We start from the raw sequence: 13,887 nt of genomic DNA, 5'->3' as shown, positions 1-13,887 counted from the left end.
AAGTTTCTGGATACTAGAAAATTGTGACAATTTAAAGACTACCTTTTGTGCTTAACTCAAGTCTCCTCAGAGGATGAAAACAGGACTTCCTGGGCAAATTATTACCTACATTTAAGGTTGTGCAAGCTGCTTTGAACATAAATATTTTCATAAATATTTCTACAAAAACACTTTAAAAGCTGAATTCTTCTGCTTAACAGTAAGATTAAAACACACACACACACACCCTTCTAATTTCCCATAATGGTTATGTCCCCATAGAACTTATTATGCAAAGATACAGCCAAGACAAAACAATGCTTTTCAGAGAGGGTAAAACAGAAGGCGATAAACCATCTTTAAAAAAAAACAACAGGCCTGGTAGGTGAAATTCTAAAGGCCAGGCCTCGTAGTGGAGTAATGCCACAGGAGACAGCACCGCCTACCACACCCGTCTCAAGTGTGGACATTCTGTCCAGACGCTTACCTTCAGTCGTTTGATCATTTCGTCCGTGGTGATCTTGTCGGTGATCTCCTTTACCCCCGGAGGGTAAGCAATCTTCCCGTCTGCACTCACGACGCCACAGAGGGCAGTTGCAGGCTTGGGCTGCGCGGTGGAGAAGTCCATCCTGGGGGACAACTTTTCTTTCACAGTCCTCTACCGGCCTCTATCGGTCAGAAAACAAAAGTTCAGCGGGGAAGGGGCGACTTTGTAACCTCTTTTTTCATTTCAAAAAAGCTCTCATCTGCAAAGGGCCCTTTCTCCCGGAAGGCCGGGGATTCGGCGGCGGCCCCGCCACCCGCTCCTTCCCGGGGGCCGGACCCTCGCGGCTTCCCCGACACACGCGGGCCCGGCCAGCGCCGGCCCACGGGGCTCCCTGGCACCGGGCGCTGCGGCCGCGGGAAGCGCAGAGCAGCGCCAGGAGTTTCCCATTCCGCCTTTCACAATGAAATCCACCCCCAAGCACCGAGGTCCGAAGTTTGGCGGCCGGGGGAGTCCGGCGACACCCGCAAGCCCCCCGCTCCGTCAGAGAGAAGCCCCGAGTCTCCTCCGGGCCGGTCCCCTCGGGGAAAGGAGACACGAGGCCTATCGGGCTCGGCTTAGGCCGCAAAACTAGGGACCAGACCGGACCCACACGCCCCGGCGGCTCCCGAGAACGAACGCCCTCGCCGGGCCGAGCTTCGGGACCCCGGGCGTCCCCGCCGCGCTCCCGCCCCTCCCCTGCCCCGCTCCCCCACCCCTACGGGAGGGGAAAACAAGGCACCCTCCACCCCGGACCCCACGCCAGGAAGCGGCTGACGCGGCTCCGCACTTCACATTTTGTTCCTTCAACTTCGGCCAAGGGACCCCGGCGGCTTCTCTCGCCCCCGGCGACTCGCTGCCGTCCCGCGCCGCCGAGGCCTCACCGGCACCTCCGGGCAGCCCCGCCGCGCTTCGGTCCCGCGCCCCCCCCGCCTCCGATCGCCCCTTCCGTCCCCTCCCTCCACCAGCCGAGGGCGGGAGCCGAGCCGCCGCCGCCACCGCCTTTACCTCCTCCTCCTCATGCGGACAGAAGGTGCATCGAACGCCCGGGCCTCTGTCAGGTGGTTGCGCCGCCGCCCCTCGTCGGGCTGCACACAAAGCGGCTCCGCCGGTCCCGCCGCCGCCGCCGCCGCCCGCCCCGGAGCGGCGCTGGGGCTGGCGGTGCCGAGGAGGAGCCGCCGCCGCGGGGGGAGACGCGGGGCGAGTGTGTGCTGGGCGGGGAGACACTGCCGCTCTCCGTCTGGCTGAGGAAGAGCAGCCTCGGCGGAGGCTCCTCCGGGAGCGTGTGCGCCCGCGTCCCCCCGGGTCCCCGCCGCCCGCCTCCTCGCACCTCGCGCCGGCCGGGTCCGCCGACCCGGACCCGGACGCCCCTCGCAGCGGCGCGCGCCCCGCCGTCCGTGCCCCAGGGAGCCGACGCCTCGCGCACCCCCCGGCCGGTCACGCGAGCGGAGCGAGAGCACGCGAGAGCAGGGCGCGCGCCTCGCTCCCGCCCCTTCCTCCGCCGGCCGAGCCTCCGCCTCCCTCGGGCCCGAGGCTGCCGCGCGTGGGGCAGACAGCGCCGCCACCCGGTTGGCGCCAAGACCTGCCGCGCCGAGCGCTGCGGGGAGGACGGGACCCAAAAGGCGAGCAGAGGCGGCGGGAAGCGAACCCGGTCCCGGAGGCCCTGTGAGGGGACTCGGGACGCGGTACCTGAAGCCGCGGAAATGAGTTCCTGACTTTGGGGAGTTATCCTGAAGGACGTGGACGGAACTGGTTGAAAGATGGTTAATTACGCGGTGAAAATGGACTGATTTCCTCCCTAGGGACAGAAGCTCGGCAGACGGAGGAAGAGTTTTGCGACAGGGCACAACGTGGGCCGCTTATTGTTGTTCTTTCTGACAGCCACCGGAGTTAGCCCCCTCCTCTTGAGATTTCTAGAATTAACCTTTTGAAAGCTGCAAAATGCAAAAATAGCAGAGTCGAGTGGTTCTCAAAGAATGGTCTGAAACGTAAGTTCCTGGGCTCCATCCACTCCCAAACCGTGGGACCCAGAAATGAGAATGTTTACAAATTAGCTTGCTGGGTCTTGTCGATATGGAAGAACTCATTTTAAAAGGAAGTGTTTTAGATATACCGAACAATAACTTTTTCTTTCATCTAGAGGAAAACCCAATGTCGTGGGTTTGAGCAGTTTAATGTAAAAAGTTGAGCAAGTGAACCTCAGAAGCGCGTTGGTGCTTCAGAAGACGAACTTAACAACAACAACAATAACCCACAATAGTATGAAACAGCATTCAGCTCTTGAAACTGACTACTCTCACAAGTTTAAGATGATATGCGATTATTTATTTAAATTATTCTTGATGGGTATCCCTTGGTCTTTTCCACATCCTTTCCTTGATCTTAAAAATATTAGAGGTACTGCACTCGTTAATTGCTTTTCAGGTATTACACCAGGGAGATTCCAATCGCTTAGAATCTAACGTGCCACAGTTGCTGATTTACTAGAACTCTACCTAAAAGTCTGTGCTTTGTTCTTGGGCATTTAGAGTATCAGGCAGAATCCATTCAAGAGTGTCTCTTTAGGCCCTCCCTCTCCCAGTGTGTTTTTATCTGTCACATTTAAATACCTAAAGAGTGATCGATGCTTTTCATTTTCATTCTTGCTCTAAGTAATTTTACCCATTATTAAATGGAATTTTGTGTATGCCCATAAATTTTAATTTCATTCTATTTATTATTTTGTTAATATTGTTTGACTTTATGAACTCAAAAGATAGTAAGCCCTAAGGATTACAACACATAAACTTATATATTCTATAATTCAGGAATTCTAAAATTCCTGTTTTTACTTCCTTTCTTAAACATTTCTTTCCACTTACAGTAAATGAGATACAATCATTTGTGCAACAATTATTTTAAGAGGACCAACAATTATTTTAAGGCATTGTTTTGGTCACAGAGAAAAAAAAATTGGTAGTGGGGAAGGGGACAAAATCCCTGCCTGCCTTGACGGAGCTTAATTTGGGGGGGAGAGAAAAACAATAAATAAATAAATAAATAAACAAATAAATAAATAGTTATAGAGGAGAATAGAGAAGAAGGGTGATGCAGACCCAATATAGCCTTTTGGACCTTTGTCCTTTGGTCTGTACTCTGACTGAAATGGGGAATTATTGGAGTGTTTTAAACAGACAAGTGACATGATATGATTTATGTTCTATGAGCTAGGTAACCTTGCACAAATTACTTCATTTTTCTATGTAAAACAGGGATACTCATTTTCATCTGTAAAACAGGGATAATAGCTTTTTATTTCAGAGGGTCATTATGAGGAATAAATAAATGAACATTTGTAAATTGCCTAGAATAGTAACTGGCACATATTGAGCTCTACATAATTTATATATATATAAAATGAAAGAATCACTCTAGCTGCTGGGTTGAAAATAATGTAGAAATGCAAGAGTAGAAATAAGGTAACTAAGCATAGACAACTGCAAAAATCCCAAGGAGAGATAGTAATAAGAACCAGGTAATAACAGTGAAGGTGATGAAAATGGTTTAAGAAAAAGAGTAGAGTCAAGAAATTCAAGAGGACTCCAGAGTTTTAGATCTGAGTAACTAGGATAAACTAACTATTAATATAGCATTAACAAAGGGGAGCACTTCGAGTATGCTTGGAGCAGATTTAGGGTCAGGATGTCTTTTAGACATCTAAGCTATTTAAAAGTCAATTTAAATGGTTACTGAACTCCTGCAATGGGTAATGCATTGTACTATGGTAGGCACTGGGGAAATATTTAAAAAGCAAAGAAGACAAAGTCCCTGCCATTAACAGGATCAGAGTCTATTAGAGGAATCAGAGACACAATGAACAATAATTCAAGGCAAGGCTGTGATGTATTCTATAATAGAGCTTTGAACTACATTGTCTATGAGCCTAGGAAAGGAGTGCTATGGTAACTTTCCAAAGAGGAGCATTTGAAGCTGGGCCTCAAATGGTGAGTAATCGTGGTGAGCTTTTGAGGAGCATTTGAGGCTGGGCCTTGAATGGTGAGTAATTGTGGTGAGTAGTTGTGGGAGGGCAATAGCTAATAGAGATAAGCACAAGGTGGAAAATGGCACAAGGAAAAGAATAAAACACAAAGGGGGGGGGAATGGAGGTAATTAAGCGTAATTTTTTGGCAGGGTACAGTGGTATAGTTAGAACAAATTGAAGAAAAGAGTAGCTTCGTGAGTCTTATTCTACCCCACATAATTTCAGTCAGCACCCCCCCAATATACACAAACACAAGCATATAATCTATATACAAAATGACATCTAATGCACCTTTAGGATAAATCCTTATACCCCTATATCAACCATATTACTAACCACAAATTCTGTAGAGAAATTCTAGATCCAAACTCTAAGGCAGTTCTGTCCAATAGAAATTTCTGCGATAGTAGAAATGTTCCATACCTGTGTTGTCCAATACAGTAGCCACTAGCCACATTTTAATAATTTAATTTTGAAATCTAAACAGCCACATCTGGCTAGTGACTACTGTATTGGACAATGCAGTTCTAGAGTATAGAGTTTGTAGGAGTGATTGAGAGTAGATGAGGGTAGAAGACAAACTGTTCATACTGAGTGCTGTAGCTATTTAGCACAGCGATAGTTTAAAAGGATGAATTGGAGTAATAGAAAACTGAAGTCATTTATAGTGAATGTGGACTAAGGCAAAAACATAACCAAATTATAAAATTACAAAAATATTTAAAGCAGTTTTTAAAAATGTGTTTATTCTATTTATCTGAAATTACTTGGTTTTCAATTTGAAATGTAATTTGCTAAATCTATCCCGAATAATTTTACAAATTATAAATATGAATCATTCATGTATCTCTGGTCACAGATAAATTTTAACAATATGTCATAATCACTATGAAACTAAAAAAATGGTACTTTAGTGTCTTTTCAGATACCACCGATAGCTTAGATTTGTTAAATATATTTAGGCATAGGATAATAGCATATCTATCTGTAGTGAATGAAATGAGTTTGACATGTTTCACTGCTGTCTGAATCATTTTGGTCTAGTATGACCAAGACGTTATGGTTAACTTGTTTGTCATAGTAATTTAAAGATTTTATTTGAATTTTGTCTAATATCTTAGTCTCCATGAACATCTCTTCAATTTAAAGTGTGAAGTGTGACCCACCTCATTAGCTGTATTAACTTTCTTTGAGTTCTTTCATCAAAATTGAGTATTATTTAACAAGCAGGGACCTCAAACTGCAATGCAATATTTTCAAATATGAAAGAAACTACAGGTACAAGCAACATGGGTAAACCCTAGTGACATAATGTGATAACCTGTTTATAAAATCCAAAAACAAGGCTCAGGGCAGTGATTACCCCTGGAGTACAGGGGAAGCAGGCAACATAGGGGAACAAGATGAGAAAATAAGTGCAAAGGTAGATACATTCTTATTAAATCTTTATTGTTAGGCAGAGTGGTGGTTCACATGTGTTCTTTGTATTAATTATATTAATGAACATATGAATGAATGAATGAATGAATGAGGGCAATCCAGGGACCAATGAGGGATGTGTTTGTAACCCAAGAAATATGATTAATCCAAGTCAGGGTACCAGAGGTCCAGAAGAGAAAAAAAAATAGACAAACTAAAGAAATTTTTTAAAAATTTATAATGTAAAATTTTTTGAAATTATATCCCCCAAAGTCAAACAAGTTATGCCGTGATAATTTTTTTCCTAATAGTGGTAGTAAATTGAGAGATTATTTGGAGTTACATTTTATACAGATGCCATTTTGCAGCCCTTCATTAAGTTGCTAGTCCTAGGACAATAAATGATTATACGACTGAAAGAATTTTCAGGGTAATTAAACTTTGAACAATCACATTACAGTTTATTTTTATTATGAAGCTTGGGATGTCAGCCTCCTATTGTTTTATACGATTAAAATAATTAAGAAAGTAAACTTATAACAAATATTTTTTCACTGCAGTAAAGCCAGAAGAGATTCATTTATCTGTGCAAGGAGTCCTTTGTGGAGTTATTGTTGTCCGATTCGTTGTAAATTCCAGGGGAGCGTTACAGAGGCTCACCTCACGCCGCCATTTTTTTCGGGTTTTCGAGATTCATTTATCTAAATGTATTAGAGAGGGTAATCATTGTCTCCCCTCCTGCAAACTATCCTAGCCCTATATTTTCTCTCTCTCTATCTCTCTTCTACTCCTCCTTCTCCTCCTCCTCCTCCTCCTCCTCCTCCTCCTCTTCCTCCTTCTCTCTCTCTCTTTCTCACTCTTGCTCTCTCTCTCTCTCTCTCACACACACACACACAAACATATACACTCAGAGCTATCTGAGTCTGCAGTGACACCTGAACCAAAAAAATGCCATCCATAGGCTCAGCTGAGCCAAAAAAAATATCACGAGAGAGGCTGTGAGCTAAGACTCAACAACAGATGGGAATTTTAGCTGAATTCTCTCAGTGCAAAACAGTAAAGGCCGTTTGCTCTCTCTCTACATATGTGTATGCTAAGGAAACCTGAGCTGCCCTAATTTTTGTCTTGATTGTTCAGTTTTCCTCGAATTCCACATAAGAATTATTTCCATACAATAAAAAAATACCTTTTTCTTGAACTAATCTGAGTAATTTTTTTAATTTCACCACCAAACATGACCGGATTTAGAATTAACAATTGGACTTCATGAAATTTTAACCATGATCCATGAACTTAGTTTTACTGGGTTGAATAGTGTCCCCCAAATTCATGCCCACCTGGAACCCTGAGAATGACCTTATTTGGAAATAGGGTCTTTGCAGGTGTAATTAATTAAAATGAAGTCATACTGGATTAGAGTAGGCCCTGAATCCAATGACTGGTGTCATTATAAGAAGGCATGCCCGGAAGAAGGCCAAGTGACAACGGAGCCAGAGATTGGAGTGATGCAGCTGCAAGCCAAGGGACACCAAGGATTACCAGCAAACACCAGAAGCAAGGAAGGATTCTTCGAAGAGACTGTGGCCCTCCTCGCGCCTTGATTTTGTACTTCTGGCCTCCAGAACAGTAAGAGAATGAATTTCTGTTCTTTTAATCCACTGTGTTTTTGGTACTTTGTTGCAATAGCTCTAAGAAACTAATAAACCAGCCAAATGTACAATTTATCTTAAAGTAGGTTTGTTAGTAGCTGTAAGAAAGCAAAAGCATTTTACCTTCTGAGAGACCAATTTCATCACTCTTATTTTTGAAACTAAAGTTTTGCTTCTCTCTCTTTTTTTTTTTTTATAAAGATTTTATTGGGGATGGGGAATGTGACCTTATTGCGGAACAGGGTATATTTCCAGAACTTTTCCAAGTCAAGTTGTTGTCCCTTCAATCTTAGTTGTGGAGGGCGCAGCTCAGCTCCAGGTCCAGTTGCCGTTGCTAGTTGCAGGGGGCACAGCCCACCATCCCTTGTGAGAGTCGAACAGGCAACCTTGTGGTTGAGAGCCCACTGGCCCAGCAGCCTTTGGTGTTAGGAGCACGGAGCTCCAACCACCAGAGCCACTGGGCCGGCCCCTAAAGTTTTGATTTAGAAAAGAGACCTATAGAACATTTATAAAGCTGTGACCATAGCTTATCTTATTTCTACATTTTTCTCAATTGTATTAAGTTTGTGAACCTCAACTTATCTCTAGAATTGGCATTTTAATTTTTATACTTCCTCACATTCTTATGAAATAAGAACAATATGCAAACAAATATTTAAATAATTACACAACTAAGATGGAGAAACTGAAAAAATGGAACTGTTGGGTGGCAGACATCTCCATCAAGCTTTGGCTCAAATTATTTATTTGTCAGGTGATATGCAAAAGTCCACAACTGGAATTTTAAAAGCAGTTTAGGAATAAGAACATGTAATGTTCTAAATGAGGTTGTGCAAAATTCAATGGACTAAAGGCAAGTTTTGCTTGTTTAATAAAGTAATTCTTTTATGTTCATTTTATTAACTAAGAATTTTTATAAGCCCAATATTTTCTATGACTATAACCACCTAGTGTTATTATAATAACTGTGGCAGGCTGTAAGAAGGAGTAGCTGATCTTCAAATTTCTGGTTTAACTGGAAATGTAACCACATCAGAACTGGTAGCCAGTTCTGACTATCTGACTTGTCCAAAGAATGTGCCGATGTTGTGCAATTTTGTCTTCTGAATTTTTCCAAGTAACTCCAGTAACTGAATAGTTCTTGGAATGTGGGCTACCTGGATAAATACTGTTTCAGAAAAACTCTCCAAGGTTCAATTACTGCATTGACTAGTCCAGAGACTAAAGAAAATTAAGCAGTGAATCTGCAAGAAATTTAATAAGAGCTGTTTTACCTTCTAATCATAACAGATTTATCATGTTTTTCAGGAGCTAGGAAGTTTCCTCTTAAATGAATTTTTTGACAAATTGAAACTTACCCAGAAAACTGTTTCTTTCCACTCTATTGAAAATATTTCTAGACTACATCAGTTCTCTTTTCGGTCTTTAGAAAGCATAGGATAGTGAACATAATAGGAAATCTTTGGTGTTCAAATATTGGGGAATGCCTTAGGTTGTCAATCTTTAAATTTGCAAAATTTAGGTGTAGAATCAGAGATTGATTGAGCCTAACATATACTAAAACTAGAACTTTTCACGGAAGTTAGTTTCATCTCCATGTGTATTGGTTTATTTTTTAAAAAATACAATGGGGAGAACCTCTGTTAAGAACCTCTGTTAAATTGGGTTTTGATACATCGATTCACTTAGCACTGGCGATCTGGCAGATTATATATTAAATGTTGAGGATGTAGACACAGACAAGATATTGTCCCTGAATTTAACAGGCAATATAAAGTTTCCTTGTGTTATTACTACATTATTACTATATGTTCATGTACATGTGCTACCTTAATTTACTAATTTGGAAAGCAGAAGTCTGGATAGAAGGCAATAGTATTGGGGTGATGGTGAGGAGTGGAGAATATTCTTAAGTAAAAGCAAGGAGAAAATGTTAACTCTTGCCATCTCTTGTTAGTGGGATCATGGGATAGGATTTTCTCCTTCATACTTTCATGTACTTTCCAAATTTTTTGAAAAAGTGTGTCCAGAAAAAAAAGGTCCCAAATGTTTAAAATTAGAAAATAAATTTATTTTAAAACCATGACAGACAAAAATCTGCATCTACTGAGATAAAGTTCCTAACGTGCTTAGTACAATGGCTGACACATTGTGTGCGCTTAATGATATTGGCTGTTATTGTCAGTATTATAATCATTATTGCTGTTAAGTTAGTTCTCTTTGGTTTCAAGGAACAAAGGAAACTGAAGGTAGCTTGAGCAAGAAATAGGTAGATAAGTAGGTAGGTAGGTAGGTAGGTAGGTAGGTAAATAGATAAATAAAGTGGTATCTCATGGAACACAAGAGCAAAATTACAGCCTCAGGAAAGGAATGGAAGTAAGAACTGAAAAGTTATCAGGATGCACTCCATTTACCTATGAACACCTGCTCCATTCTTTGTTCTTTAGAGACACCCCAATTCTTTGCTGTTCAGTTCACATGCGGAAGTGAATTCCCCCTCATCTTCTGAGTGTAGATCTCCTTCATCTTAGATTAGCCAGATTAAAGTAGAATTTCTTAGTCCAAATTCCAAATGCCAAGGGCAACAGATTTAATTCGTTTTTTCTTTTTCCCATAGCACTTATTATCTAGCATACTAAATAATTTCTTTATATTTCTGTTCATAGTTTATGGTTGGTGTCACCTAGTCTAACCACCTGGGGCTAGGTTGGCAAGGTTATGTCTATGATGTACCTCTAGATGAGCCATTGCTAATGAATTGGGAGGCCAATGGCAATTTCTAGAATAAGGGAGGCTCACTAGGTCATGGACCAGGCATATTCTCCAAAAGATCTCCACCAAAGTTTTATCTCTGTTAAAGTCATACTAAAGTAGTCTTCTTTTTTTTCAACTTCCTTGTTCAAAGCCTTTATTAAACAATTTAAAAACTAGGAGTTATAGACTTTGTTTATTTAGGAAACAAGAAAATATATACTCAGCAAAAAAATATGAGGAGATATTATTTGAGCTGGTTGACTTCAGTCAATGCAGGACACAGTTGCAAAGTTCAGTTTATGTGAAGTAGTTCTCAAATTATTGTGCTCTGAAAGAATTACTTTGCAAGCATCTCTGTAACCACTTTAGAGAGATGCAGTTCTCTGAATAGTTCAGGACAAAAAAATTGCTTTAGGTTGGGCGGGCCCGGTGGCTCATGCGGTTGGAGCTCTGTGCTCCTAACTCCGAAGGCTGCTGGTTCGATTCCCACATGGTCCAGTGGGCTCTGGACCATAGGGTTGCCAGTTTGATTCCTTGAGTCCTGCAAGGGATGGTGGGCAGCGCCTCCTGCAACTAAGATTGAACACGGCACCTTGAGCTGAGCTGCCGCTGAGCTCCCGGATGGCTCAGTTGGTTGGAGCGCATCCTCTCAACCATAAGGTTGCCGGTTTGACATCCCTCAAGGGATGGTGGGCTGCGCCCCCTGCAACTAGAAAGGCAACTAGAAATGGCAACTGGACCTGGGGCTGAGCTGTGCCCTCCACAACTAAGACTGAAAGGACAACAACTTGACTTGGAAAAAAAAAAAAGTCCTGGAAGTACACACTGTTCCATAATAAAGTCCTGTTCTACTTCCCCTATAAAATCTTTTTTTAAAAACTTGCTTTAGGTTGAATTTCTATGATCACTGAGGAGAACTGATGTTTCTTTGACCTGATTTATTCATCGTTTACATCCCTGCAGAGTCAATTGCACAGCCTCTATTTCTTTCTTTCTTTCTTTTTTTGTATTTAAAATTTTTTATTGGTATATTTTATAAAAAGTTATTAAATTTATTGGGTTGACATTGGTTAGTAAAATTATTTGGGTTTTAAGTGTACATTTCTATAAAACATCATCTATATATTACATTGTGTGTTCACCACCCAGAGTCAGTTCTCCTTCCATCACCATGTAATATTTTGACTCCCTTTACCCTCTTCTACCACCCTCCCTCCCCACTTACCCTCTGGTAAGCACTTAACTGTTGTCTGTGTCTCTGAGTGTTTGTTTGTTTTGTTCATTTGTTGCTTTCAGTTTTGTATCCCACATATGAGTGAAGTCACATGTTCTCGACTTTTTCTGTCTGACTTATTTTGTTTAGCATGATACTCTCAAGTTCTATCCATGTTGTCACAAATGGTGGTATTTCAACTTTTCTTAAGGTTGAGTAATATTCCAACTGAATGGGAGAAGATACTTGCAAACAACACCTCCAATAAGGGGCTAATATCCAAAATATATAAAGAACTCACACAACTCAACAACTACAAAATCCAATTTAAAAAATGGGCAGAGGACCTGAACAGACCTTTTCCCAAGAAGACATACAAACGGCCAACAGATATATGAAAAACTGCTCAACTTCACTAGCTATTAGGGAAATGTAAATCAAAACCACACTGAGATACCACCTCACACCTGTTAGAATGGCCATCATCAACAAGACAAGGAATAACAAGTGTTGGAGAGGCTGTGCAGAAAAAGGAACCCTCATACACTGTTGGTGGGAACGTAGACTGGTACAGCCACTATGGAAAACAGTATGCAGAGTCCTCCAAAAATTAAGAATTACCATACAATCCAGCAATTCCTCTTCTGGGTACCTCCACCCCAAAAATATGAGAACATTTATCTGTAAAGATATATATACTCCTGTGTTCATTGCAGCATCATTCATGGTGGCCAACACATGGAAACAACCGAAGTGTCCTTTGATAGATAGTTAAAGAAGATGTGGTACATAATACAATGCAATATTACTCGACCATAATAAAAGCAGTGTTCTTTATATTTATACACACACACAGTTCCCAATATACCCAGCTGTAAAAAAACAAACAAAAAACAAAAAAACAACCCTCTCCATTAGCATCAGATTTAATTTAAATGTAATTTTCAGAGTTTTGAGTTCTTTAATCTTAAAAATCAAACACATTATTCACATTTTAGTAAAAAATACTTAATATGTATTAATAAGTTCAAAATGTATAACACAACGTCTGTCTTTTTTCACAAAATGAAACAGAAAATTGTTATCTATGAGAAACTCCATTTCTGTGCCCTGATCTGCATCTTTGATTCTCTCACTGTTAATGGGCAAGACATTCTTTTCCTCCCTGTATGCCATTTTCTTGTTAGTGTATAGCACATACCACAGGAACAAAGGGGAATTTGGCAATGTGACTAAATGCAGAGGAAGAAATAGAGACCCTTTTAGAATATTAATACATGAGGGAGATCAGTCTTTGCGATGTGAAAAGTCTGATAAAATAAAAAAAGTCTGGTACATAGCCTGTACCAGAGGTGGAGAAGAGAGGATCCTGGGGAAAGGATACAGGGGTCATAAAGGGTGAAGAAGAAAAAAATGAGAGAGAGAAAAAAAAAAGGGTGAAGAAAAGAAGGGGAAGGGCTAAAGGAGAACATGTTTTTTCTTTGTTGGCAGAGAGAGGGATAGCCAGGTAGTGTGGCTCAGAGGGCCTAGATGGAAGGACCCCTGCCCACTGAGGATTGGTGAAGTTGATATGAAAAGAGTAGAGGAGCCCTTTCCAAATCCTTACTCCCTTGTGACTCTTGAGTTAGGAGATCTGATACTTAAAGCAAGGCACTACTGTGTGTATTCTGCTAGAATATAAGCTGTCTGAGGGCAAAGGTCTTTATTTGGTTCACTGATGTATCCCAAATGCCTGGAAAAATGCCTGGCATCTATAGACACCCAATAAATATTTGTCCAATGGAATAAAAAATATTCTGGACTATATGTATATATATATATAAATATATATATATATATAAATATATATATATAAATATATATATATATATATATATATATATATATATATAAATACTTGACCAGATATATATGTATATATATTTGACCGGATAACAGTATGTTTGTTTAATATTGGACTGAACCACTCTTGTCTTCCTTATTCAAGACAGTTCATAGAAATGAACCAGAACATTTGTCAAGTGACCTGTACAGGAGAGGAAGAAGATAAGGAGATACTTTAAGGGCCACAACCCATCACATTGGACTTTTACTGCTATTATCCTGGACTCCATTCCAGAAATAGAAGGAATTAGGTTCAACAATGGAGTAGAATTAGATTTTTTGCAATGTTATTTAAAAACATAGAATCTACTATTCTCTTTTTCTTTTCTTTTCTTAGTATTTAGATAGTTACATCAACTCTAAAATGGATTGGCTGGACATGAAACCCAGGAGAAATGGGAAAGTGTTACAGACTAATTAAAAATATGTTTTAATAAAAATACCA

At 41.0% G+C, this 13,887-nt stretch overlaps 1 protein-coding gene across 2 annotated transcripts in view; it reads right to left on the bottom strand.

The window, feature by feature from the left end:
• The window catches only part of PDS5A (PDS5 cohesin associated factor A), a 107,269-nt gene extending 105,579 nt beyond the window's left edge, over nt 1–1,690 (bottom strand). Inside the window, exons 1-2 of one of the 2 annotated variants that reach the window (XM_081061687.1) lie at nt 1,511–1,690; nt 467–647 (exon numbers count right to left, since the gene is read on the bottom strand). In XM_081061687.1, coding sequence (XP_080917813.1) covers nt 467–607 — 141 coding nt within the window. In that variant the 5' untranslated portion in view covers nt 608–647; nt 1,511–1,690. Of the gene's footprint in view, nt 1–466; nt 648–1,292; nt 1,444–1,510 lie in introns of those variants that run through there. The other variant, XM_081061688.1, reaches the window with a different exon arrangement.
• Between the last annotated feature and the right edge of the window lie 12,197 nt (nt 1,691–13,887).

Source organism: Rhinolophus hipposideros (assembly GCF_964194185.1).
Source record: "Rhinolophus hipposideros genome assembly, chromosome: 1".
NCBI classification, from domain to species: domain Eukaryota; kingdom Metazoa; phylum Chordata; class Mammalia; order Chiroptera; family Rhinolophidae; genus Rhinolophus; species Rhinolophus hipposideros.
The sequence above is the reverse complement of the archived record's forward strand: the minus strand, read 5'-3'. Positions and strand labels throughout refer to the sequence as shown.